This window comes from Talpa occidentalis, unplaced genomic scaffold (assembly GCF_014898055.3).
Source record: "Talpa occidentalis isolate TD23 unplaced genomic scaffold, MPIMG_talOcc4v2.1 talOcc4.12, whole genome shotgun sequence".
Lineage (NCBI taxonomy): Eukaryota > Metazoa > Chordata > Mammalia > Eulipotyphla > Talpidae > Talpa > Talpa occidentalis.
Genome location: NW_023601212.1, coordinates 41,801,216 through 41,828,913, shown reverse-complemented (window position 1 = coordinate 41,828,913; position 27,698 = coordinate 41,801,216). Strand labels below are relative to the sequence as shown.

Below are 27,698 nucleotides of genomic sequence, written 5' to 3'. Positions count from 1 at the left end.
TTCCAGCCACAGTCCAGTCCCCTCAATTCCCACCTGTTAGGAGAACTGCCCTTTGCCCTCTCTCGACATAACCCCGCCTCCTCCCTGCTCCCATATCTTACCACCTCCTGGGGCAGTTGTGTTCAAAGTCTCCTACCCCCGCCCCACACCTCTGGGCCCCAAAGCTTCCTTCCTGCCCCCTGCCCCCTTTGTTTGCTCCCCTTCAGCCTCCTCTGCTTCGGGATACCTGAGCGTTCTCTCTTTCCCGAGCCCTCACGCAGCACAGGCCTCTGCCCTGCATGCCCTCTGGCCTCCCCCCACCCCTTCTTTGGCATTCTCACCCTGTCTGCTTCCCTGCTCCCCTTCCCTGCCAGCCCGGCTCCCCTCCATCCCTGCCCCACCAATCGGCCAATCCCCTTCGTTGACACCTGCCACACCACTGACATTGGCTTCTCCCGCAGGTGTTGGTGATTCTCGCCATCGGGGGCTGGGGGTCCAGCTCCCTGCAGCGGCCACTGTTTCTGGCTGTGCGCCTAGCCTCTTGGAACCAGATCCTGGATCCCTGGGTGTACATCCTGCTGCGCCAGGCCGTGCTGCGCCAACTGCTTCGCCTCCTGCACCCGAGGGCCGCTGCAGGCAGCCCCGCAGGACTGCGCCTAAGCAGGAGCACCTGGGATGCCAGTTCACTGCGCAGCTCGCGGCAGTGGCCGTAGCGGCTTTTAGGCGCGCCTGGAGGTTCGATGGCTCAGCGTTCCGGCGCAGCGCGGAACCTTCGGGGGCGGGGGAACGGACTAAAACCATTTTGCCAAGGAGCCCAGCGGAGTTACGTCCCGGCGGAACTGCAGCACTCAAGAGGCCACGCGGAGGCGGCAGAGGCGCGGAGTTAGCCTCACCGGAGAGTGCAGTTTCGGGACTTGCCACGAGGAGGTGTGTGTGTGCAGGGCACACTAGAGGCTGCAAGCACCAGGTTGGCGAGGGTGGGGGGCTCAGATGGAAGCAGAGTTGTCGATGCCGCCAGGACAGTCTGCAACCATGCGCTCATTATGGTCCTGAGCTTCCCCAAACCACACCCCATCACAGGCCTTGAAGTCCAGACGTCCCTCAACACCGCCCATCACGGCCTGCCCACGCTCCACTTAATAACAGCCGGGAATCTCCATCCACTCCTTATCCTCTTCAAATAACCCCCAACCACAACCCAGGGGATCTCCCGGCCATTCCCTATACCCTAGACCACCCACTGACTCCAATTCCAAGCACAGCACCCTCCCCATTATTGCACAGAAAGAGAGCCAGAGGATGCAGGAATGGGGTAAATCCCAAAGGCCTTTTTAAAAACTACTAAGAGCTGGGTAGGGGCAGGTGAAGGGGAGAGACTAGCAACCCCCTGCCACGAAGTCGAAGTCCTGGAAGGCCGCTTGCTCGGTGGCGGTGAGGGGCCGCGCATCTCGCGGAGGGGTCAGCGTGGGGGCCTCCCCTGTGAACTCCTCATCGAAGTTGCTGACATCTGTGCGGCCTGACAGTGTGGGCACGAAGGGCGGCGGCAGGCGCCGGGCCAGCAAGGCATCCCAGCCCAGGGTCTGTGAAGGCAGAGTGTGCTCAACAGACTGACCAGAACCTTATCCCACTGCCCCCTGATCTCCTGAGTTTAATGAGTCACAACATGGGGGGTGGGGGGGGGGGAATCTGGGAGCAGGTTGTGGGATCAGGAAGGACTGGTTGTATGAGGAGACCTGGACTCATACCTGGGGCAGTGCTCCCTACCTTGAAGTGGTAGAAGGGAGGGGAAGGAATGGGGATGGGTACCATGGGGAGGTGACAATGTTGGTGGGGAATATGGGGTCCTTGGGGGCATGTCAGGCAGGGGGGTGGTGCTTACCCTGAAGAAAGGCTGTTTTTTCACATCCTCTGCATCCCTCTCGCTGGAACCCAACCTGCGTTCTGGATTCCTGCGCAGCAGCTGGGGGAGGTCCCATCATGTTAGTCTGCTCCATCCAGCCCAGGGGCCCTCCCTGGGCCCACCATACCTTATGGGGTCCTCACCCTGCGCATGATGCCAATGGCTTCAGCTGACAGGAAACGAGGGTAACGAACCTCGTCGTTGACAATGCTGTCAAATACCTCCTCTTCATCGTCCCCTGGGAATGGGGACTGTGGACAGGGAGAGCAGGGGTGAGTTAAGCCCTTCCTCTGGCCACTCCACACCCAGCCCTTCCAGAGCCCTCTACTCCAGCAGCCCACTCCCATGGGTGCTGGCTCACCTGGAAAGGTAAGTACACCACTTTACAGATGTGGAAACTGAGGCCAGGGAGATGAAGTCATCTGCCCATGAGGCACATCTGACCCCACTGCAGGGTAAATACAGGTCCCAATGCCATCCAAGGGATGGGCAGGGTGGGGAGGCCCAGTGTCTCACCTCGCCAACCAGCATCTCATAGAGCAGCACGCCCAGCCCCCACCAGTCCACTGCCCTTGTGTAGGACGTGTCTGTCAGCACCTCTGGTGCCAGGAACTCTGGGGTCCCGCAGAACGTGCTGGTCCGATCCCCATAGCCCATTCCTGGGGAAAGCAGGGCAGTAAGGATACGGAGGGCAGGGAGGGGTCCCAGCTCTAGTCCAGTCTGGCATAGGGTGGTCCTAATAAGCAGTCCTGTCCCAGGATGGGGATAACTCCAGTCCCTCCCCCACCCCTAATTCTCAGACGCAGCTCCTCAGATCCCAGCCCCTCCCCCAAGCCCAGGCCCAGCCCCTCACCCTCCTTGCAGAGGCCAAAGTCAGCAATCTTCACGTAACCCTCGGTGTCCAGGAGCAAATTGTCCAACTTCAGGTCCCTGAGAGAGGTTAAAGAGATGTAAAGAGGAATGAGTGGGATCTGGGTCCTGCCTGAAAGCTGAGGTCCCCCAGGTGGGCAGAGCATGCACGCATGAGCACCAGCACACCCACACACGCACCTGTAGACAATCTTGTGTTCATGGAGAAACTGCAGCCCCAGCACCACACAGGCAGAATAAAAGCTGGAGAGAAAGGCTGGTGTGAGGGTGCCAGGCCAACCAAGCCACATAAGCCTGGCTCCCCCATCCTCAAAAGCCCCTTCTCAGTGCTCTCCAAGCTCTAGGAGCTTGCGAGGCAGGGGCCTGCAGGTGAAGGGGTGGGGCAGAGCAAGGGTGAGGCTCACATAGCTCGGGGCTCAGAGAATACATCGCTGTGGATGTGAAGCATCAGGTCCCCTCCGGCAGAGTATTCCATCACGAAGCATACGTGCTCCGGCGTCTGGAAACAGCCAAATAGGTTCACCAGGAAGGGATGTCCTGCACTGGTCACTGCAGCCAAAATCCGCTTCTCACACATCAGGCTGGATAGGGTGGGAAGCAGGGCTCAGAGACCACAGTAGCTTCCCCCTCCTGCTACCCTCACATACCCCAAAGTTCTCATCAGATACTTATTGAGGACCTTGCATGGGTGTGCAACCTTCACAAGTTGCTTAATGTCTCTGAACCTCCTCTGCTGGGATCCATCCCTCATTCTAGTAACAGTTCCCCAACTTCCATGGGTTGGAGAACCTCACTTCTCTAGCTAGGAGTTGGTTCAGAAATGGGGAAATCAAGCCAATGCGGCTCAATCTCAGGATTTCTGGTAGAATGATTAAGGAAGAAGGGCTGTAGCTGGTGGGCGAGCCTTAAACTGCTAGGATGGGGATATCTCTGCCCCCAGGAGGAGGACTACAACAAAACCCATACAGAGAAAACCAGAACTGAGAGACAGCATGTGGGCACCTAGATATACCCATGCCTAAAGGCACAACACCCCAGGACTATTCTAATCTAGAGCAATAAATTCCTCTATTTGCTTAAGCCTGTCTGAGTTGGGTTCCTGGTTAATAAAAGGAATTCAGGAAGATTGAGGACAATCTCAGTGCCTCCATGGGGCATTTACAGGAGGCCAGGTACTGTGCAGAATGCTTAATGCATCCTCTCATTTAATCCACCTCTCCACCTCGTCTCGGGCCACAATGTCCCCTTTCTTCAAAGCCTTGATGGCAAACAGCTCTCCACTGGACCGGAATTCTGAGAGCAGCACCTGAAACCAGAGTGGGCAGTGGCAGCCTTAGCAGCCAGGCCAGGGTCTAGAAGTCTGGACTTGCAGCCCCCAAACACTGTGCCCCCCACCTCACCTTCCCAAAGTGACCCCGGCCCAGCACTGCCAGAAATTTGAAATCTTCGAGGGTCAGTGGTGACTTCCTCAGAGGGCTGTGGAGAGAGAACACTGCTGTGGACAAGGATGTTGAATGTGGGTAGTGGGTGGCGGGCAGGGCAGGGGTATCACCTGCACAGGGTGGGGCCTGGGATCTCCTGTGTCTCTGGAGACAGTTTTGGAGTGGTAGTTTCCTGGATGGGGGAACTCTGCAGCCAAGAGAGGAAGTCAGAGTGTGAGAAGTCAGATGCAACCATAACCACATTACCTTGTGACCTCACCCATCCCCCTACTTGCCTCCTCACTCACTCCTCCAGCCACAATGTCCCTCTCTAACTGTGCCTTGAACATACCTGGCACATTTCCATCTCAGGACCTTTATACCAGCTGTTCCCTCCACCTACAACACTTTCCTTTTCTCCAACATCTGCACAGCTCCTCCCTAACCCCCATTAGACCTTTATAATCATATGTAACTTATGCAGGGGGTCAGCTGACTATCATATTAAATAATTAACAGTACATCCCCGTCCTCCTCTCTGCTTTATTTTTCTCCCTCACACATGCTGTAGATATAGTTATGCAATGCATAACAATATTTCAAAAATATTTTTAAGGGAAAAAAATGACCTACTGGTTCATCATCCTCTACTATGAACAGTGCTAAAGATTCAATCTGTGCAGGGCCTCCCTGGGGCGCAGCGGTTGAGCGCTGGGCTGCAAAGCTGCCCGCGGCCTCTGCGGCGCCGGTTCGATCCCCGGCTGCTCCCCAGCCACGGAGGAGGGTCCCACATGGTGTGCAGACCTCTCCTGCCGCCCGCTGCTCCCCTCAGCAGTGTACTTCAGTCCCTCTGCCTGCTCTGCTCCCCGCTCTGGCTCTGGTGGATTCTCTCACCCTCCCGCGCTTCTGACTGTACCCAGTGCATGTATAAATAAACAAACAAATAAATAAATAAAAATACATGCCTCTAATTTAAAAAAGAAAAAAAAGATTCAATCTGTGCAAACAGGTATACAGTGGTATACAGTGGAAACAGTATATACAGGTATACAGTGGAAACAGTCCTCTCCTGCCCCAGAGCCAGCCAATGCTAATGATATCCTGGGTATCTTTCTAGATATAGTCTATACCCACACCAGCTAGTACAGACTCCACTTTTCTTGCACTCGTGACAGTATTCCAATCTCCCATTGGGCAATCTGTCTTAGAAATGATCCTGTGCCAGCACAGGGAGAGCAGCCTCATTTTTCACAGCTGCATACCATTCCATCTTCTCAAGTACAGTCACGCATGACTTAACCATAGAGACATGTTCTGAGAAAAGTGTCATTAAGACAATTTTGTACAAATGTCATAGAGATGTATGAGGATGCTGCCAGTGTAAAATACTAACTTTAAGGTCACTAGGCAATAGTAATTTGGGGACCACCTATATCTGGTCCATAATTGACAGAAATATTATGTGGCATGTGACTGAACTTACCGCATGCCCCTGACGCCAATTTTGCTCTTTGCTCACACAAAGCTTTGACAGTGAACATGCTCTGCATGTGTTGCTGTCATGTATGTGAATGTCTGGGAGGGGACATGCAGGGTCAAGGGCAATGTCTGTTTTGAAATCAAGCAGCTATGGCCAAGACACTATCCCAAAGAGGTGCAGCAATTCACACCTCCCACCAACTGCCTGACCCCCACACCCTCCCCAGCATTCAATGTTAATTCAACACTGTATTTTTTGGGCCTCCCTGGTGGCGCAAGGGCTTAAGCACTGTACTATGAAGCAATCTGCAGCCTCTGCAGCACAAGTTCGATCCCCAGCCAGCCAGGGAGCAACCCATATGGCGAGGCAGACCTCTCCTGTCTCACCCGCTGCTCCCCCCGGCAGTGTATTTCAGTCAGTCTGCCTGTTCTGTTCCCCACTCTGTCTCTGGTGAATCCTCTCACCCCCCGCATCTCTGGCCTGTACCCCAGCTCTTGTATGCATAAATAAATACTTTAAAGAAAACTATTTTTTTGCCAAGTTCATCTATTTAATGAGGTATCTTCTTCAATTAATGAACTACATCATTGTTATTTTCATTTCTTTTAAAAAGAAGGTATAAAATACACACAGGGTGAGCAAAAGGACCAACTCTTACATACATGTCCATCTCTCAGACCAGGGACTGGTCAGTTCCATTTTTTATACAGTCTGTGAGCTAAGGATGGCTTTTTTTTTTAAGATTTATTTTATTCATGCATAAAAGAACCGGGGTACAGGCCTGTAGGGTAAGGTAAAAGTATCAGGCTTTTTTGCCCTCCCGCCATTAGGATAGATGACAGAACCCTGCGGTCCCAAATGCATGTCTGATGGCGGGCACCTGGAGTAGGGTGTGGGCATGTGTAGATGTAATTCACTTGGGCTAAGACTGGGCTTTTAAGGGCAGCATCACGGGGACGCCAGCAGAAGAGAAGCAGGAGCAGCAGAAACAGAACCACGAGAGCAGCAGAGTTCACTGGAGTGCCCAGAAAGAGTAGAGACTTGCTGGGGGCCGGGAGGCCTCCCGGCCCGCCAGCACCCCTGCCTGCCTTGTGCCTGGTAAATCTAAATAAAAAGCCTGCAAAAGCCACCGAGGGCTCCAGGATTCTGACTCCTCCTTTACCCGGTCTGCTGGATCATAGAAAACTGCACTGTGTCTGTCCTGCCCCCTACAAGGCCAGATGTACGGAGGGGTGAGAGGATTCACCAGAGACAGAGTGGGGAACAGAACAAGCAGAGTGACTGAAACACACTGCTGAGGGGAGCAGCGGGTGAGACAGGAGAGGACTGCCACGCCAGGGCGATCTGCCTCGCAGGGGGATCTCTGCGGCCGGCCGGGATGGAATCGAACTGCAGAGGCTGCAGACAGATTCACAGAGCTGCGCTCAACCTCCTGCGTCACCAGGGGAGGCCTAAGGATGGCTTTTACATTTTTGAAAGATTTGGGGAGGGTATCAAAAGAATATTTCATGATCCTGATAATGCCAAGGTCGTGGGGGGAAAAAAAAGAGTATGTCATGATCCACGAAAATGACAGGACATTCAAACTTCAGAGCCAATCAGCAAAGTTTTACTGGAACTCAGCCATGCCCATTCATGTCTGTATCATCTGTGGCTGCTTTCCACAACAGCTGCGTTGAGTAATTGTAATCAGACCATTTGGCCCACAAAACAGGAAATATTGACTATGTGGCCCTTTATGGAAAAAGGCACTAACCTCTGACCTAGATCAAGATGCAGAGCATCCCCATTATCGTGCAGGATCCCTTGTGCCCCACTCCTATCCACAATACTCTCTCTGTCCCTGTGAAAATGCCCCTGGGAAAGATTTTACTGTCTATTATCCACATAGCTTTTAAATGTGTCCCTTTTACAGGGCAGTGTACTGAGCACGCAGAGGCGAAATTACTTGCCCTCAGCCACACAGCTAAGAGGGGAGAGAATCAGGATAGGAACCCAGGTAGCCTGACTCCTGAGCTCACATTCTTATCCAGTATGAAAAATTGGGCTCTGTTCTGCCAGACATGTGTGAGCCAGGGAAGTTGCTGGCAACCTCTGGGCCTGGAGCTGGGAAGGAAGACTGGAGCAGAATGCCCTGACACTACCCAGGCCAAGTCCAGGATCAGAGTGGGATACTCACTGGGCTCAATTCACTGGAAAGAGGATCCAGAGGGCTCTTCTGGGGCGAGCTATCCGAGTCAACCCCAAGGTTCAGCTTCTCCACAGATATGTCGCTGCAGCATAAGAGAGGTGGGCTTGTCTGGGACCCAGCACCCTGGGAAGTAACCAGGGACAGTTGAGAACCCAAGTCCCTCCCTCCTTACCCTGTGGACCGGGCCTCAGGTCCTGGAGAAGCCCCAGGACTGAAGGTGCCTGTGGCTGTGGTATTAGGGATGAGCCTCCGCAGCAGCCGCACCCAGGTGGCAACGTCAATGTTCATCTGTCTAGCGCGCTGAAAAGCCTTCCCTGGGGGGACAGGGACAGGTGTCACGCCCCATGACACTCCCAAGACCCCTGGGCTCTCCCCCTCCCCATTTTCCTCCTCACCTTGCTGTTTGGAGAAGATCTTTTGCCGTCTGAGCCGGGGTATCCTCTCAATGACAGGGTTACGGAAGGTGACCTAGGAAGAGGGGCCAACAGGTGAGGACCCTTACCCACACCAGGCAGCTGGGGGGCTGAGGCACATAGGTGTACACATATGTCTTGGGGGTTGCTAACACTGGCATCACTTCTAACCACAGAGTACTAGACAATTAGCAAGTGGTTTAGCAGGGCTACCTTTGAAGTGCCATCTTAGAAAAGCAAGATGCAGGTAACCAGGCCTCCTTAGGGGTGAGGAGGGGGTCTGACCTAAGTAGATGTACATGCAACTCCAGCCAACATGTCCTACATATATAGGGTCCTGATTCCCCAAGTGTTGCCCCACCCAGCAGTAGCAACATCACCTGGCAAGTTGCTAGAAATGCAGGCTCTTGGGCCCCCACCTGAACTCACTGAATCAGAAACATAAGGGTAGGGCCCAACTGCCTATATTTCTACAAGTCCTCCAGGTGATGCTGGTGCCCACCCATCTGGGGAAACCACTGGTTGAGTTGAATTCTTCCAACTCCAACACATCTTCTAGAAGGTGCTATGGTCACAGAACTGTGACTTTCATGCGTGTTCTATAGGGTTGTACTGGCCATGTGTGGCTGAATAAATTAAGTGAAATGAAAACTTCAGTTCCCCAGTCACACTTCAGGAAGCTGGCAGTGCTTATACTGGACAGTGTGGACAGAGAACACTTCTATCTATGAAAGAACTACACTATTGCAGGCTTCTTGACAACAGAACTTCAGAGAGTTCTATAGGCTAGCACTTGGGAAAGGCAGAAAAAGAAAACAGAATGCTCTAAGGAAACCCTGCAAGCTAGCAGGGCAGCTTTAGAAATGCCCCCAGATTGCCCACCACCACCCTCTGTGGGGTTTCGAAAAGTCCTCCAAACAGAAGAACCACCCACTGCCCTAACATCTGAAGTCACCCCTCTGTTGGCTCCTCTCCTCCAGTGGTCCTCAATTAGGAGATCATGTAAGAATTTCCACATGGGGATATGGATACAGGCAGAGGAACCAGGGTATACATATATCGTCAGGGAAAATTTAAAGCGTTTTTTAGGATAATTTTAGTTAAATTAAGGGGCCATGCCTTTCCTTCTCTGTGCCTCAGTTTCCTCTTCTGTCACATGTGATAACAGCTCCTCTTTTATTGGGTTATCCCAAGGATTCCTGAGTTAATCCCAGCAAAGCACTTAGAATGGAGGTTGGCTCATTTAACAAGGGGCCAGTTAGCAACGTTATGAAGACCCTGGACTCTCCACCAGGGGGCTCTAGCAATGCCTGGAGACATTTTGGATTGTCACAATTGGGGGAGAAGGTGCTACTGGCATTCTGAGAAAAACAGAGGTGCTGCTCAGCATCCCACAATGCACAGGATGGTGCCTGCAATGGAGAATAATCAACCCACAGGTGTCAACAGTGCTGCCGACAGACTATCCCAATCTGGACCCTAATCCTAATCCCACTACAGAAATCTACTCAGCTATGATCCTGGTAGCAATTTCCAGAACATGTCACTAGGTTTGGTGGTTTTTTTGTTTTTTTTTTTTTTTCAAATTTTGTGATATTTTAAAAAATAATCTTGCCTCAGAACAAAACCAATCCCAACCTAAGTCATGTCACTGATGTGTCTAATTGTACATACTCCCCGCCCCTTTCCCTATATGTACTTTTCTATCAAGTTTCAGAGACCAATAGAAAACATATTCTCCTAGAAAATTGAGAATAGGAGATGCAGGAAGCATTTTTTCAGGGTAGGGGTTGGGTTGTACCTCAGCTACCAGGCAGCCCTGGGGTTCCATGTCCAACTGCACCTCATGCCTCTCATTATCCAAGAAATCCTCCAACTTCAGGAATTTGAGGGCACACAGGCCCCTCTGGTCCCGCCAGAACACAGCTAACTCCAGTTCTCGTGCCTCAAGGGAAAAAAAGAGGACCATCACTTGGGGTGCCCCAGGTCTAATACCCCTCCCTCCTCTAAGCCCAGCTTTCCTCCCACCCAACTCACCCTCTCCAGCTCCAAAGTAAAGCTCTGGTCCCAGGCATTGGGGCCACATGGCTTCCAAGATGTCTGCCCCACCACTGAGTTATCGAGCTTGAGTACAGTGCTAACCTCACCTGGAAGAGGAACAGGGGTAGATGTGAGGTGTCAAGGAATGTTGGGAGGAATAGCTCTTATATCTTTTTTTTAAGATTTATTTATTTATGCATACAAGAACTGGGGTGTAGGCCAGAGGTGCAGGGGGTGAGAGGATTCACCAGAGACAGAGTGAGGAGCAGAAAAGGCAGATGTTGAAATACACTGCTGAGATCTACTGCGCCATGTGGGTCAGCTTCTTGGACAGGAACTCATCGCAGTGAGCTGGCGACAGCTCAACAGCACTGTGTCTTTAACCCCTGCACCACAAGGGAGGCCAGCTCTTATGTTTTATAAAGAAGTCATTCCCTTCTCCCATAGCATTAAAGGTTATAAAATGTCCCCAAAGTAAAAATATCTCACTGTCCATTAACAAAAGAATTAACATATAAACTATAACATCTTTTTAGCTGAATCATGAAATTACAGATACTCAACTATTTTTATTTTTCAAAAAGACAGCAATTTGCTATGGCTCAGTCTAAGACAATGGACTACTGAACAGGAGTAAAAAATGAATAAATGAACTATAGTTTGATACAATAGTATAGATCTCCCCAAAAAAGCTAAAGGAAAGAAGCTTTTATTTACCATGGAATACATTCTGTATGATTACATGTACATGAAGTTCAAACACTAGGCACAACTAAGCTATATCATTTTGAGATGTACACATCTGCTAAAACTACAAAGAAAAACAAGGAAGTAATAATCATAAAAGGCAGGAAAGCAGCTATCTCTACAACAGAGGAAGGGGCTGGAACTGGGGAGATGGCAGGAGAGGGTTTCCAGAGAGTTCTATTTCTTGACCCAGATGGTGATAACATGGCCGTAGGCTCTACTATTATTCTCCTTTTGTATACCTACATGTTTGTTTTTAATTTGTGGTAAATTTCACATAACACAAAATTTATATGTTTACACTGATATGGAACCATCAACAACCATTCGTTTCCAAACTCTTTTCATTTTCCCAAACTGAAACTATGTCCCCATTAAAAATCCACTCCCTGTCTCCCTCCCCTCAGTCCTGACAACCAGTATTCTTTCTATCTTTACAAATTAGACTACTTTAGATACCTCATAATTTGGATTATACGGTATTTGTTCTTTCGTGTCTTGCTTATTTTCTTAGCATAATGTCTTCTCAAGTTTGCCTATATTGTATGTGTCAGAATGCCCTTCCTTTTTAAGGCTGAATAATATTCCACCGTATGAACGGAAGATTTTGTTTATCCATTCATCTGTCAATAGGCACTTGGGTTGCTTCCCTTTTTGACCATTGTGAATAATACTGCTATGAACTTATTATAAGTACAATAATTTCATGTATATCTCCTTGAGATCCTGCTTTAAACTCTTTTGTATATATATCAGAAGCAAGATTGCGAGATCATCTGGTAATTCCACATTTAATTTTGTAAGAATCTACCACACCATTTTCCACAAGTGGCTGCACCATTTAACACTGCCACCAGCAGGACACAAGGGTTCCAATTTCTCCACATCCTCACCAACTCTGGTTTTGTTTTATAGTACCCATATTATTGGGTATGATGTAATGGCTTTTTTAAAATGTTACATGTGGGGCACCAGGTCTCCCCCACCACCTCACCCCTCCAGATTCCCAAGCCCACTCACTGGTGCTCTCAGCTTCAGGTTTAAGGCTGCTCCGGCCACTCAGGCTTCCACTCCGACTGTAAAGGCCCCGGGCTGGACGGCTCAGGAAGGGGGTACGGCAGTCAGGGGTCCCTGGTCCCCCCACCAAGGGTGACGGATTCCAGGGGATGGTCTCTGGAAGATCTCTGCAGCCTACCATGCGCACCTCCAGGGTACCTGAGGGAGGGGCAGGCTAAAGGGGGCCACATCTGTGGCAAGTTGAGAGGAGGCTATGTCCAGAAGTGGTCAGCATGCAAATTTGAGTTGGTAAGGGACAAGCAGAGTATGGCAGATGCAGGTCTTGGCCCAGATGTGAGGGATATGGGACAAGGGATGGGGGTAGAAGGCAGCCCAGATGGGGAGATGCTCTGGATGCTGAGGTTTAGGGACAGAAGAGAGGTTCAGGACCAAAGTATAGGCAAAGCGGGGAGCAGGATTCAGTGGGCTGATCTAAATTCTAGTATGGGGGCTGGTCTGGTGAAGTATGAATGAGGGGTTCAAGGAGGATGAGGCAGTCTGAAGGGGGTGGGTGGGTCCAAAGGCTTAGAGCTAAGGGTTTGCAGAGGGAGGGGCTGGAGGGAAAAGCCAGGGTCAAATGGCAGAGTAGAGAGAGTGAGGATGGTAGGGACACCAGCAAGAGCCCAGAATCAGAGGGCAAAAGCAGAGCTGGACATCCAGGGTGAAGGGTCTGTAGAAATGAAGTACAGGACTGGAGGGCTGTAGTGAATGGAGAAGGGAAAACAGTGGGATGGGTTCCAGGGCTGGGGAGAGTGAAGATCTAGGGGTGCAGGGTTGGGGGATTAGGAAGAGTCAGGAGTCTAGAGCTACAGGGTTTGGGTTGAGTGGAGGAGGTCAGGACCCACCTGTAAGTGGAGCGGGCTTGCACAGAGTGCTGTAGTGCGTGGCAGGGAAGGGTCCTGCCAGGCGGGCGCTGAAGGCTGGGGAGGAGGTTGCAGCTAGCTCCTCACGTAGCAGCCGCCCCTTGGGATGGTCAGCTGGCAGCTCCCCTAGTCGCCGTTCCAGTGCCTCACGAAGGAGCCCCAGCTTCTGGTTTGACTCGGTCAGCTTCTCCTGGGCCTGTGTTAAGTGGGACCAGTCATGGGGGACTGACTGGGCACGCCCCTTCCCTAAACTAGGTCCCACAGGGGCTCCTTAGCCCTGACAGTCAAAGCCCTCCACCTATATGGGTGCTATCCTTGGGCTGCCAGAAAACTAGGCTCTGCCCCTTGCTGATGCCCCATACTTTGCAGAAGTCCCATATCACTAAGGCACCTCCCCTTCGCCGAGGAACCACCCCCATCAAGGACTGTTCTTTACGGAAGTCCCAGCCTCCACCCCTCACATGGTGAGTGGGCCCACCCTGACCAAGGCTCCGCCCCTTACTGAAGCCCACCCACTTCCTCACCTCGCTGACCGCCTTGCGGTCTGGGGCCTTGGCAGCACTGAGCAAACGCAGCACATTCTTGGCGCCCTCTGCTACCGCATGTTCCACTCGGAAGTGGTGTCGCAGCTCCTCAATACGTAGCTCCACGGCTCCCAGGTCTGGGCTCCCTATGGGCATGGGACACTGGGCAGTGAGGCCAGCTCAGGACCCTGGTCCAACCAGCCCAGTCCCAGACACACAGTCATCCACAGGAATGGGCCACAGACATCCTGCCACCCGCATGCACCATGTTTCTCCCAAAGGGATGGAGGGTCTCCGTGATACAGTCACACCATCACCCATAGGCATGGTCTTACTTCGGTCATATTTCCACCCAGTCGTAGTCACTATTTTATCCAAACACTGTCACCAAAGCGAGGGTGTCAGAGATACAACTAGCCTGTCACCACACAGGGACAGTTCCATATACAGGCACTCTCTCAATACAGGCTTAGAGGCAGACATGTGTCCCAAGTCCCACTTCATCCCCAAGGGCTGTTACAGAGCCACCAGGGCAACCAGACAGTCACAAGGATGTAGCCACAGAGACACAGGGTTGCTTTCTTAAAAAATAGCAATTTTTTATTCATTGCTGATGGAACAAAGGTTGCTTCCAGTGGAGGGAATTTGGCTAGATCTATCAAAATCACAAATGTATTTACCCTTTGATTCAGCAATTCCAGTTCAATTCCCATAGAAACACTTCTGCGCTTCACATGGGTACACAGTTATTCATTGCAGCCTTCTTTTAAAAGCAAAAGAAGATTGGAAACAACCCAGTTTCCTCAGTTAGGGGGTCTGGATAATGAATGATAACCACCCACATGATGAAAGGGAGTGTAGTTGTGGGAACAGGGACACTGTCACACAGATACTGTGTGTCACTCACAGGGTGACAGTGCATTATCATTCTGTCACCAATGCTGGCACACTGTCACCCACAAGCAGAGGAACACACTGCCACACAGGGACATTGTCAGGGGGCATAGGGATGTGGTCATAAGACACAACAACCCTTATGGACACATCACACTGTGGTCCAGGGAAAATCACAGGCATTTCACTGCACTGCCCCACGGATAAGGCATGAGGTCAGGCAAAGAAGTGCCATCACACAGTCACACAGGCAGGACAGCACCACCAATACCCAGAGGTTTGGAGAGTAATGCTGTAGGACAACAGCCTGACTGTCATGCCCAGTGTGAATGATCAGGGACAGAGACACAGCCAGACACCGGATGTGGCCACAGTCTCCCAATGACACAGTCACAGGCACAAAGACATCCTGTCACCGTGAAGCACACTTACATGTAGGTTCGAGAGACAGTCTCACCATCTCTGTACAATGACCCAAGCTCAAACCGTAACACTAAGTCATACCGTCACCTGCAACAGTGGGTACTAATACTGACAGGAACACAGAATCACAGGAACCCTGACATTCATAGCTCCTTACCTTACAAACACAGTCACACTATCACTCTCAAGCCTGCTGTCACATGTAGTCAAGAATTTTATATTCCCAGGGCAAAGTCACACTATCACCCAGAGAACATGATCACACCACCACACGTGGTCACTGAAACACCCACAGTCACTAGCACCTCCCCCACAAAAACACACACTTTGTCATGTGAGTTACAAGACCCACTGATAGGTCTGAATGTTTGTGTCTGCCCAAAATTCACATGCTGAAACCCAACACCCAATGGAAGAGGTACTGTTGGGGTGATTAGGTTAGTAGAGTGGAGCCCTTATGAATACAATCAGAGTTCTTATAAAAGGACTGCCGAAAGCTACTCGCCCCTTCTGCCATATGAGGACACAGGGAGAAGACTCTGTGTAGGAATCAGGAGGCGGATCCTCATCAAATGTGAGATTGGCCAGGGCCTTGATGTACCTCCAGCCTCCAGAACTGTGAGCAATAAATGTCTGTTGTTTATAAGCTCCCTGGTCTACGTTCTGTTAAAGTAATCCGAATGGACTGACAACCACCAACAGCTGACACTCCTATAACTCTCATAATGACACACAGGCTAACACTGCTACCAGGGCCTACACACAACCCCTAACCCCACAGTCAAAGACACATTAACACTGACATACATCAGCAGCATAGTCACTCTCACACACAGTCATTCACTGTGTAACAACAGGGTCTCGGCAATGCGACATTAGGTGAGTTCACTGTTACGCAAAATTCACAAAGTATACTTACATAAACCCAGGTGCTACAGCCTACTACATATAGCTATACACCTATGTTACACACACAGACCACTGTTGGCTAAAAGGTTGATATGTAGTATATAGTTGTACATCAAGACCCTGTCACAAATTTAGGTTGATGTCGGGTTGAGATACCACCAGGCATGCACATACAAACACACATACAGAAACATACACAAGCCGTAGACACTGCTACACAATGGGAACCAACATGACAAGACAATCACCTAGTCCAGGGTCTGCAAATTTTTTCCCATAAAAAGCCAAAAGTAAATATTTTCAGCTTTGCACAAAATGCACAGGCTGTTGCCACTACCTGGCTTTACTGCTGCAGCTCAAAAGCAGCTTTAGCTGGCAGTAGATGAATGGGTGTGGCTATGTGCCAATAAAAAAAGCTGCTGCCGGGATTTGGCCCATGGGCTGTAGTTTGTCAATACCTGATCACATACAAACCCCAAGGGGGAAACCAAGGTTCAGAGATCAGCAGAAGTGAGTTCTAGTCTCACAGGGAATCACAGCACCTATCTCCCTGCTCCCAGAAAGGGCCCCTCATAGGGCTAGAAACCACACTCTGCCCAGCAGAACACAGCCTAGGCTGTCTCAGGGTGACGGGCTCACCTTGGGCTTCATCTGGGGCCGCCTGGCTCTCCAGCTGGCCTGCCTGTAATGCCCGGCGGAGCTGCATGCGGATGATGTCGATCTTGGTCTTACTGTCCTGCAGCATCTGCTGAGCCGTCAGCAGCAGCTTCCGGTCCTGGAGGTAGATACAGCCCAGAGGGGAAGGCTGGGCAGCTGGGGTCTGACCACCAGTGCTCATGTCCACACCAAGCAGGCATTGGGCAACCATATGACAGAGCATTTGTGTATGGTATGACAATGCACATGCATTACGGGTGTGAAATGATGAGGTAGCTCATGGAGCTTGAATCCTGGTGCTGTGTGATAAGCTGTGTCACATAATCAACTCCTCCTCTTTGGGCCTGTTTCTTCATCTGTAGAATGGGAGCACTAATAGCACCAACACTCACTGGGCAAAGGATTGAGGGAGCTCATCTGTATGTGAGGCTGAGAGTTATGCCTGGCAGCAGCAGGCACTCCCTGTGTCAACTGTCAGAGCAGCATGCACATGGGAGTATAGTCCCCATGGTGGTTGAAGCCCTGTAGCTGGGTGGATAGTCTCCAAGGGTGACTGGGTATGTGTGTGAGCAGGGGTGGTAAGCAGGGGTACAGATATTTGTGGGTGCCAAGTTATGGTGATGAGCAGGCAGAGCCCAGGACCCTGTGTATGCAAATGCTAGAAACTTGTTGTGGGTTTTTTCCATCACTTTGTGCTATGTTCACAGATAAGACAGATAAGACACTGAAAGATATTTGTGTTTATTCTATTCATGTTTGCCCCATGGGGCAGAAATCAGTTCTTAGGGAGTGAAAAACTTTTACTCTTTTTGTGAATAAAGTACAGGTATGTATCCACAGATAAACATGTGATCTGTTTCAAAATTTCATAGGGTAGTATTTAAATACTTGTACACAGATGTACATAGCAGCGCAACTGCCAAAAGGTGGAAACAACCCAAATGTCCATCAATAGATGGATGTATACAGAAAATATGCTATAACCATACCACAGAATATTATCCAGTCATAAAATGAAATCCAATACTGATACATATTATAATACAACAGGGATGAACCCTGAAGACATTCTGTTATATGAAAGAAGCCTGGCAGGAAAGGGGATGTATTGTATTTATATGAAATGTCCAGAAAAGTTAAATTTATATACAGAGAAATCAGATTAGTGGTTGCCAAGGGCTGAGGGAGGGTTATGAGGAGAGATGGCTAATGGATTCCTTTGGGGTGATAAAAAGTTCTGGAAGTAGACAGAGGTGCTGGTCACACAATACAGTGAATATACTTAATGCCACTGAATTGTTCATGTTAAAATGGTATACTTTATTGGTATTTTATCACATACACAAAAAAAAATCAGGGGATAAGATGATTATGAAAAAAAAAAAATGTCTGAAAAGCTTCCTTAGGGAAGTGATAATTAAAAAAGGGTAGAGAAACAATTGATCAGATTCAAGGGGGGATTTTTTTTCTTAAACAAGGCCTCTTAGCAGCGGCTATTCTATGGCTGGCACATACATACACTCTGCCTCTGAGAGGATGAAATCTATGAACAGTGGTTTCAGGGCTTATGGCTATTCCCTGTCATGGAGTTGAATCTTCCAACCCCAGAAATCTCAGCCCCTGACTCAGGGTCAGTCAGCAGCCACAGAAGCTGAGAACCATGGTACTGCAGGGGATCCTTAGCCCAAGGTGGGCATTTCAGAGGGGAAAGAGGGTGAGGCGTGACTCTATCTGGATAAAGTTCAAAAGCACCAAATATGATCTTTGGTGAAAGAGCCTGGGTATTGACTGGAGGAGGCAGGAGGCAACTTTATGAATGAAATGTTCTGTACTTTGATATAGGTGGTATTTAAGCAGATAAAAATTCATCAGGTTATACATGTACGTTTCTGCACTTTGTGTCTATACATAACACCTCAATAAAAGGTTTAAAAAATATTTACAATATTTCCATTTGTGTGCATACACAGGGCATGGGTATACTCCTGGCAGTGTGTGCACAGGTCTCAGGCTGTAGGTATCGCTGTGCCTGTCTGCAAGCATCCTTGGGTGTTGATGGAGCCCTGTGACTATGTTCCTGGTGTTGATATGATTTGGGGGTGTATGTGTGGCAACACCAATCTCTGGGTGTGATGTGTGTGTTCCAGTATTATGATGTTGGCCTGTGATGTGTGTCCTAGGTGTTATACGATGGTATATGTGTCTCTGGATCTAGAGGTTTCCATGTACCTCTTAAGTACTGTTACTGCTATTTATGTAAGTTATAATGGGATCTTTGTGTTTCTAGATGATGTTATGATCATGGGTGTGTGTCTAGCTGTTAGGATGGTGCATGTGTGCTGTCTCACTGTGTGTACGTATGTCAGAGAGAGAACCCAGCAGTGAGAGGCTGCATGCTGCCATGACCACGGATACCCTTGCATCTCTGGGATAAGTAAGTGAGGGGACAATCTCTGCCATGGTATCATGGTCCGATACCACCCATGATCACCCTATCTTCCATAGCCCTCATGAGCTACCTGCATCCCAGTCCTGCTTCCAAGTCACCCATCAGCCCCTGGACCCCAGCCAAAAGGGTCCAGGCTGCCCACAGGGACAGATGTAGCAATGCCCTTGCCCCGCCAGGCTGTGCTCACAGGTGTGTGTACACGTGGGAGTGTGCTCACGCGCTGCCCCACCTTGGTGCTTCCATTGCTGTACGTCTGGATCATGTTTTCTGCCCCCTGCTTCACTTTCAGCTCAATGGCCAGTTGCTTCTCCAGGCCAGCCACACGGCTCAGGTTGGTGGCCGAGCAGGCTGGGCCACCTGCACCAGGGGACTGAGGAGCATCTGGAGAGGGCAGGTGGCACAGAGTCAGCATGGACCTCACCTACATCTGCCCAGGAGCCTTTGCTCCATTTGAAAGAATCCACCCTCTGCCCTGCCTGGACTCTGACCCAAGGCCCAGGAAGGAAGAGCTCAGGAACCAGAGGTAAATCACCTCCCTCCCAGGGAGACTTCCTTAGGGCTAGGGCAGGTCTAGCACAAGTGAACACAGGCAAATGGTCAGTGGTGGTGAGCCCCTGGTGTTGTGTGACTGTATAGGGAAGTCCTGTGATTTACATAGCTGAGTGGGTGTCCACGGGTGTCATTAGATAGCACTGGCGTAACTGAGCCAGTGTATCTCCTTTGGGGCTAGTATAACTATGTAAAATGCTTTATGAGATTCTGGATGCTAGTGTGACTCTATGCCATTTCTGACTGTTGTCACAACTGTGTGTTTGGATTTCTAGGTGCTGGTATATCAGTGTTTGGGTATTTGGGTGTTGATATAGCTACACATGAGTGTCTCTGGATGCTGGCAGAGCTCTGTGAATCTCTGGGGAGTGGTGTGACTATAGGGGGACTCACGGTATAATATGATCATATGAAATTCTCTGTGTTGGCTGAATTCTCTTTTCCATCACTGAGTATTGCTGTGACTATGTTAGTACCCATCTATTGGCATAGCCATGTATATAGAAGTGTTGGCTATTGGTGTACGTGTTGAATCTTCAGGCCTTGTCTTACTGTGCATTTAAGTCTGTGACAGGACTGTGAGCATCTGTAAAGGTTGAACAGTTGTATGTGTGACTCCCCGAAGATTAGTGTGATTATATGTGAATTTCTAGGTGTTATTTGTGTGCTGGTATGACAGCATTTCCTTGGGTGTTGTGTGGCAATATGGAAGTCTCTGGGTCTTCTGGGACTCTGTGTGGGTCTCTAGCTGTTTATGTAATAGTGCCTACATTGTTGAGTGTTGGCTAGGTATAAGTGTGATTATGTGCGATGGTTTCTAGCCACTATGTATGATATGTGTAAGGGTATTTGGATGCCAGATGAAAAGCCCTGCAGATCCCTGTACAATAATGTGGATATTCTTAATACAACTGAACCACACACTTAAAAAATGGTATATTTTATATCTTTTTTTACAATTAAAAATGTTTAAATAAAATGTAAAGAAATTTTGAATGGGGCCTCCCTTGTGGTGCAGGGGTTAAAGTCTCAGCACCATCAAGCTATCACCAGCCACTGTTGCATGAGTTCGATGGCAGGCAAGGGAGGTGACCCACATGGTGCAGCAGACCTCTCCTGTCTCGCCCACTGCTCCCCTCAGCAGTGTATTTCAGTAGATCTCCCTAATCTGCTTCCCATCCTGTCTCTGGTGAATCCTCTCACCTCCCACATCTCTGGCCTACACCCCAGTTCCTGTATGCATAAAAATAAATCTTTAAAAAAAGATTAAAGAGGGGCCTCCCTGGTGGCACAAGGAGTTAAGACACAGCACTATGAAGCTATCCATAGCTACTGCAGCACGAGTTCAATCCCCAGCTAGGGAGGTGACCCACATGGCGCAGCAGACCTCTCTTGTCTCACCTGCTGCTTCCCTCAGCAGTGTATTTCTGTCTATCCACATGCTCTGCTCCCCACTCTCTCTGGTGAATCCTCTCACCCCTCCCCACACCCCTGGCCTGCATCCCAGGTCTTGTATGCATAAATAAATAAATCTTTTTTAAAAATTAGTGAATTTTTTTTAAGGTTTATTTATTTATACAAGTACTGGTTCCAGTCAGAAGCACGGGAGGGTGAGAGAATTCACCAAAGCCAGAGCAGGGAGCAGAACAGGCAGACCGACAAAGTACACTGCTGAGGGGAGCAGTGGGTGGCAGGAGAGGTCTGCGCCCCATATGGGACCCTTGCCGAGCAGCCGGGGATCGAACTGGCGTTGCAGAGGCTGTGGGCAGCCTCGCAAGCCAGCACTCAACCACTGCGCCACCGGGGAGGCCCAATTAGTGAATTTTTTTTTTTTTAAAGATTTACTTACTTTTTTATTTATTTACACATACATACATACATACATACATACAAGCAAGCACTGAGCACAGTCAGAAGTCCGGGAGGGTGAGAGAATTCACCAGAGCCAGAGCAGGGAATGGAATAGGCAGACTGACGAAACACACTGCTGAGGGGAGCAGCGGGTGGCAGGAGAGGTCTGCACACCATGCGGGACCCTCGCCCGGTGGCCGGGGATCGAACCGGGCTTGCAGAGGCTGCGGGCAGCTTCGCAAGCTAGCACTCAACCACTGCGCCACCAGGGAGGCCCTACAATTAGTGAAATTTTTAAGAGAGTTTTTGGGGGCCTCTCTGGTGGCACAAGGGGTTAAGCATCGCACTATGAAGCAATCCAGCCTCTGCAGCATGAGTTCCATCCAGGCTGGCCAGGGAGCTACCCACATGGCGAAGTAGACCTTTCCTGTCTCACCCGCTGCTCCCCTCAGCAGTGTATTTCAGTCAGTCTGCCTGTTCTGTTTCCCACTCTGTCTCTGGTGGGTCCACACATACCCCACACCTCTGGACTATACCCCACCTCTTGTATGCATAAATAAATCTTTTTAAAAAAAGAGAGAGGGGCCTTCCTGGTGGCACAGCGGTTGAGCGCTGGGCTGCGAAGCTGCCCACAGCCTCTGCAGCCCCGGTTTGATCCCTGGCCGCTGGCGAGGGTCCCACATGGCGTGCAGACCTCTCCTGCTGTGCCCACTGCTCCCCTCAGCAGTATATTTCGTCAGTCTGCCTGTTCTGCTCCCTGCTCTGTCTCTGGTGAATCCTCTCACCCTCCCGCTTCTGACTGTACCCAGTGCTTGTATAAAATAAATAATAAATCTTAAAAAAAAAGAAAGAGAGAGAGAGTTTTTGGGTATCATCTCGGGGTTGGTATGACTATCTACATTTCTAGGTATTTGTGTGACAGTGTGCATGGCTTTGAATGTTGTCTGGGTATTGGTGTGATTGTGTCTTTGAGTATGCATGCAATGCTGTGTGAGTTTCCAGATGTCATCCAGGTGTGACTGCGAGCCTTTAGATATTAGTGTGACTGTGTTTTTTCTTTTTTACATTTTAAAAGGACAGGTTTATCAGGAAAAAGAGAAAAAAAAGAGGTAGCTGTATAGTCACAGGTAGGCAGGATTACCGATGTGACTGTTAGATAATCATGTACCACTAAGTTCCTGGGTATGCTCTGGTGTTGATACAACTGTGTCTTTGGGTACTTATATGACATGTAAGTTCTCTGGTGTTGTGCAGGTGTTGATGTGAGTATACCTATCCAGGTAAAACTATGTAAGTCTTTGAGTACTTATGTAACATCATAGGTTTCTGGGTGTCATCCAGTATTGGTGTGGTTGTCTTTAGATGTTTGTGTGATACTGTGTAAGTCTCTAGGTGTGATAGTGTGTAAGTCTCTAGGTGTTGTTGCAACTGTATCTGTCTTAGGTACTCCTGTGACACTGTATAAGTCCTTTGGTATTGTTTTGGTGGTGTGCCTGTGTGAGCCTAGACAGTCACATAAAACTGTGTAAATCCTTTGATTTGTGCCTGGGTATTGGCATAACTGTATGCCTTTTTCTGGGTGTGTTGATTTTGTTGTTTCCTCTGCCTGTATTTTGAAACTCAAAGTTGTCATTATTGAGTGCTCCTTCCTGGGGTCAGTGGAGATGAGGTTAGCTTCACCTCAGAGGACTGTGGGTGAGCCTCAGGCAGCAGAACCCCTGAAGTCTCACACTGAGGGAAACCCTACTCACCGTGGGTGGCTGCAGGGTCAGGCAGCACTACGTGGGCGTGCAGCTCCTGCAGTTGCTGGTGCAGCAGGTCCAGACGGCGTGAGGAGCCACGCAGCAGCAACTCCACAGGGCCCAGGCTGCGGCCCAGGTCAGTGGTGGCCCGCCGCAGGTTCTCAGCACCCTCCTTTAGCTTTAGCTCCTTGCGGATCTCCCGCCGCAGACGCTCCCGTTCTAGTTCCAGCTGCTGCTGCACCCCAGGGGCTGCCAGGTCTGCACCCGCTAGGCCCAGCTGCTCCAACAGGGACCAGCCACGTGGTTCACTCTGCAGGGGAATGGAGTAGGGTCAGTGGGGCCAGGAGGGCTCTGGGGTGCACAGTGCACTGGGCCTCGCCTCATCCTGGGTTGGAACACCCATGACAGGGATGGCTTTGTGTCCTTTGACCCCAAAAGCTGGGAGATGAGACAGGGCCCTGTCCCTGTTACCTGACCCCCAAACTGGAAAGACAGGGCATTCTTCCCTCCCTGTCCCATTAGTCTAGGGGACCCAATAGCCACATCTCCCTTCACCTTCCTTATATAGCAGGATTCAGAGCATAGGCCCATCACCCCTGCACTGTACCTCCCAAGAGCCCTAAGGCTACAAGACTTTTGTTCCTTCTGCTGTCCCCCCAAACTAGAAGGTTCTAAGGACAGGTCTTATTTCCCTTCTGTTGATACCTGTGAAAAGTCCTAAGGGTATATTCCTTTTCCCCTCTGCTGCCCCCCTAAACTAGGAGGTCCAGAATGTAGGCCCCAAACAAGGAAGTATCAAGGGCAGGCCCTTTCTCCTCTTTGCTGTACCCTCAAACTAGGAGATCCTGAGGGTAAGCCCAGTCTTTCTCCTGTTATACCTCCAAATTAGGACAGGCTTCATCTCCCATCCTCTCATCCTCTACCACTAGGACCCCAAAGAGAAGAGACCTATCTTCCTCTTCTATCTGGGAGTGCCAAAAGGCCCCAACTCGTCTCATCTTCCAAAGAGAAAACTCCGAGGCCATGACCACAGCCCTATCTCCTCCCTGTAGTTCAAAACTGAGACGTCCAGAAGGCAGGGCCTCTGGCCTATGCTACTTGGGTCCTCTCCCACCCATTCCCTGAAGGGACCCCAGACTCTACCTCCAGCTCCTGGTCCAAAGGGGGATCAGACTCCGCCATCCTGGGTCCTGGCTGGGGACCCCGCCCTCTTCCTGAACCTCTGCCCCGCCAGGGCCTCTCGCTCCTCTTGCTTACCACTTCCTCTTTGCTGCTACTCCCAGCATCCCCTGCGCTGGGCCAGCCACAGGGCTGTAGGGCATCTAAGGAACCTTACTCTCAGCACCCCCACAAGGCTGAGCCTGTTTCAGTAGAGATAACCCAGGGATAGCTCTTGATTCCCGTCCCACTCAAGGGGTACACAGTGTGCACAAATTCACTCACATGCCCACTAGTGTGGATGTGGGGAGCAGGCTCCCCCAAGTATATGCAGGCTCCAGGGGCTGGCTCAGGTATGCGCACACCTTCATATAATATAAGCATATATTGGCTGGTGATTGTGTGCACACCCCTAAGCCTATCCTGTCATACAACTATATGCAAACGCCATTAGCACTCATATAAACCACCCCCTTCCCACAGACACAGGCCATGACAATTTCCGACTTCCTCTCAGTCTGGTGGCCCCCTGCTGCTGACCACAGCTTGCAGGCCCAGGGGACCCAGTTGGACCAGTAGCACATCATGGGGACATAGCACTACATGTTGTGGTGGTGCGAGTGCCCCCAGATCAGCAACCCATCCAAGTTTAAGCTTGATTATTAATAATAATGGCAGTTCCTCCAAGCGTCACCCAGGCCAACTAATGTACATCAACAAGGAGGGTACTATTATGACCCCACTTCCAAAGTGAGAAAACTGAGACCTTTAGCAGTAACATAACTTGCCCCAAGGTCCTACAGTCCACAGGAAGCAGGGCTGGGATTTAAAACCAGAGCATCCAGAATTTAGCGCTTACTAGGCACTGAGTACCCTGCTTGTACTATCTCCCCGCACTGTGAAAACCCACTTCACAGATGAGGAAAGTCTTCACTGGCTCCTAATCAAGCTCTAGGGCAGCGGTCCCTATGCAGGGTTTACTGCAGACCCAGAGTATCATTTAGTACCATAACTCAATCACACCCTCACACTAATACTGAGTAGCTGACATTAACTGCCCCCCCCCCAAATCTACAAGTGAGGAGACTGAGGCTCAAAGAGGTAACACCAGCAATTCTCAATGGTGGGAGGGTGAATTTTGGCCTACCTCCAACTGGCCACATCCAGAGACATTTTTAGTTGTCACAACTGGGGGTGGTGAGGGAGAGCTACTGACATCTATGGGTGCAGAACAGGGATTCTTCTCAGTATCCTATAGTGCACAGGATAACGCCACCCAAAGAATGATCCTGCCCCAAGTGTTGACAGTGCCAAGGGTGGGAGGCCCTGGGTTAAAGGACATAGATTCACCCCCTATCAGCTGCTGACCATGACCACCGGCAAAAACTTCACAGCAGTCCCACCCGTACAATGATGTCCTGGTATCTCTCTCCCCCATGAGCACCCACTTAGCCCACTTTTTCCAGTAGTAGAACAAAGGCTCGGAGAGGCAAAGGCACTTGAACGCAGGACACACAGCAAGGAAATGACCTCAATGGAATTAAATCCCAGGCTCACCTAATACTACCCACACCCAACTAGATCTCATCCACCACCCATCCCACCCTGTCCCAAGCAGGCAGAGCAGGAGTACAGGCACAAGCAGAACCAGCTTAAATGGGGGAAGTCCAGACAGAGAGAAGGAGCAGGCTCTCTTGATCCCACCTCCAGGGATGGGATCATCCCTGGAGGCCTGAGAATATGCAGAGCAGGGAGGAAGAGGACCAGCCTCCAGGGTTCTCCTTCCTCAAGCTCACCTCCCTCAATAGGGGTGACTCACTCCTACAGTGGAACAGGGGTCACCCAAGGGCCAGCCTGGCAAACCCATGAACCAGGTGCTGCTGGCACCAGCCTTGGGGAATCCCTGCTCCCCCATCTTCCACCATGGAGCAGGAGATAACAGATTCAAAGGGTCCACCTCCCAGAATCCTCCTCTTCTCAGAGTTGCCTGGGATCTAGACCCCCCAAGTCCGGATATTTCAATGCCTTAGGCGTTTCCGGAATCTGGACAGGACATCCGTTTGCCGGACACAGAACAGACAGGCACACATGGGGACAGACAGAGGGAGAGGACGGCAAGCCCAAGCACAAGAAAGGGGTGGCCAGGAAAGGGGGGAAAAAGCAGACAAGAGGTGGAAAGGGGCCCAGGACATGAGTCTTGTTCCAGGAATCACAGCCTCTGTCTGGATCATACTTGGTACATGCCAAGCGCATGCATGCACCAGGGGATTCCTACACAGTCCTCCCAGGGCTGGGGGGTAGAGGCAGGGACCCAAGGTCTGACCTTGTGTGATCGGCAACACCAGATCCGCCCAGCTCCTCGGCAAGGCTGGCAGGCCATCAGCAGGACTGGGGTGGGGGACAGAGGATCATGGGGGAGACACAGAGGGAACCAGGGCAGGTGCAGAAGGAGAGGAGAACCCAGTTATACAGCAACCACAGGACAACAGAGGGACGGTGAGGCACTAATGACAGCACCAGAGGCACAGGACAGTTTCAGATTTGAGTCATTTGAACCAAAGGCCAGATTTCACCCTGGACCTGCTTGTCACAGATGGGAAAGGTGAGTGCAGGACTGTGATGTCCACAAGGTAGTACCAGGAGAACCTGGCTGGGTGACAGGTTGGTGCCTGCCAGTCACCTGTTTCTGTGGGGGTGGGGGAGTGACCTTATCCTATCACTCATGCCATGGTAGGGATTTCAGGTACCAGAAAACCTCCTGGCGTACTGACCTGGACACTCCCCACCTGGGTAAGGTTCCACCTGGCAGCCTATTTGGGTCCTCTGTCCCCGGACCTAATGAGGTGACTCGGGCACTTCCTCCAACAGGTGCCAATCCGGTGGCGTCGGGACCATCGTAAAGCTCCATCTGGAGGCAGGGGCCCTTAGAGCTTTGTTGTGAGGGGGAAGAGCACTGTCCGGGAGGCCTCCTCCTCTCCCTCGGCACAGTGCCAGGCACCTGCCCCCAGGTGGAACAGCACCTGCCGAGAACCGAACTCTGGGAGGGGGGCGAGTGGCGGGGGCGACAGGCACCCTGACACCAGGACACCCGAAGTCAAGCTTCTGCCTCTCCTCTGGTTCTAGCGAAGGGGCTGCGCCTGGGGAGGCAGCGGGGGACTCCAGCACCTCCCAGCTCCCCCACCCGGTACGTCCCTGAACCTGCCGAGAAAGGGCCCGTATTGGTTCCCTGGTGCGGGCCTAGAAAAAGGGGCGCCAGGCGCTCAGGAAGCTCTCTCCCTGGCCGCCCCGCTCCCCCGAACCCCGGAGCCGTCTGGCCGCCGGGCAGCTGCGGACGCAGGTGTGCCTACCTGCACGGCGTCGCTGGCCATGTCCACGCGCCACCCGCCAGGGGTCCCCGCGGAGGGAGGGGTGGCGGGAGGAGCGCGCGTGCGCCCAGCGCCGGGCGGGGAGGGGGCGGGCGCAGCGCGACCCCCTCAGGCGTGCGGCCGGCTCCGGCCTGCTCCGCTCCGGCCCCGCCTGGCCAGGCCGCCGCGTCCGCGCGCCGCGCCCTCCGGCCCCAGCGGCCGCCGGGCCTGGTCACGT

At 51.1% G+C, this 27,698-nt stretch overlaps 2 protein-coding genes across 3 annotated transcripts in view; one reads left to right on the top strand and one right to left on the bottom strand.

Moving 5' to 3' along the window:
* Positions 1 to 1,635, top strand: part of PTGER1 (prostaglandin E receptor 1) — a 3,646-nt gene extending 2,011 nt beyond the window's left edge. The window contains exon 3 of the mRNA XM_037506013.1: positions 441 to 1,635. Coding sequence (XP_037361910.1) covers positions 441 to 692 — 252 coding nt within the window. The 3' untranslated portion in view covers positions 693 to 1,635. The remainder of the gene's footprint in view (positions 1 to 440) is intronic.
* Positions 1,291 to 27,698, bottom strand: PKN1 (protein kinase N1). Of its 2 annotated transcripts, none has more exons than XM_037506011.2 (22): positions 27,464 to 27,698; positions 22,968 to 23,268; positions 19,046 to 19,197; positions 16,350 to 16,485; positions 13,485 to 13,630; positions 12,943 to 13,156; positions 12,062 to 12,256; positions 10,292 to 10,401; positions 10,056 to 10,199; positions 8,237 to 8,309; positions 8,014 to 8,155; positions 7,830 to 7,923; positions 4,302 to 4,378; positions 4,150 to 4,225; positions 3,964 to 4,055; positions 3,154 to 3,330; positions 2,930 to 2,992; positions 2,733 to 2,809; positions 2,396 to 2,538; positions 2,023 to 2,130; positions 1,859 to 1,939; positions 1,291 to 1,559 (listed from the first exon to the last, which is right to left on the bottom strand). In XM_037506011.2, exons 1-22 carry the CDS (start codon positions 27,482 to 27,484, stop codon positions 1,356 to 1,358), a joined length of 2,826 nt encoding a protein of 941 aa, XP_037361908.1. In that variant the 5' UTR covers positions 27,485 to 27,698; the 3' UTR covers positions 1,291 to 1,355. The 2 variants fall into 2 exon arrangements, with proteins under 2 accessions (XP_037361908.1, XP_037361907.1); XM_037506010.2 differs by lacking the exon at positions 27,464 to 27,698 and adding an exon at positions 24,102 to 25,711.

Coding starts and splice junctions, on each gene's coding strand:
- PKN1 (XM_037506010.2), bottom strand. CDS start 24,140: ATGGCGGAGTCTGATCCCCCTTTGGACCAGGAGCTGGAG. Junction 13,631..16,349: donor GGCCCCAGATGAAGCCCAAG/GTGAGCCCGTCA, acceptor CCATGCCCATAG/GGAGCCCAGACCTGGGAGCC. Junction 8,156..8,236: donor GATCTTCTCCAAACAGCAAG/GTGAGGAGGAAA, acceptor CTGTCCCCCCAG/GGAAGGCTTTTCAGCGCGCT.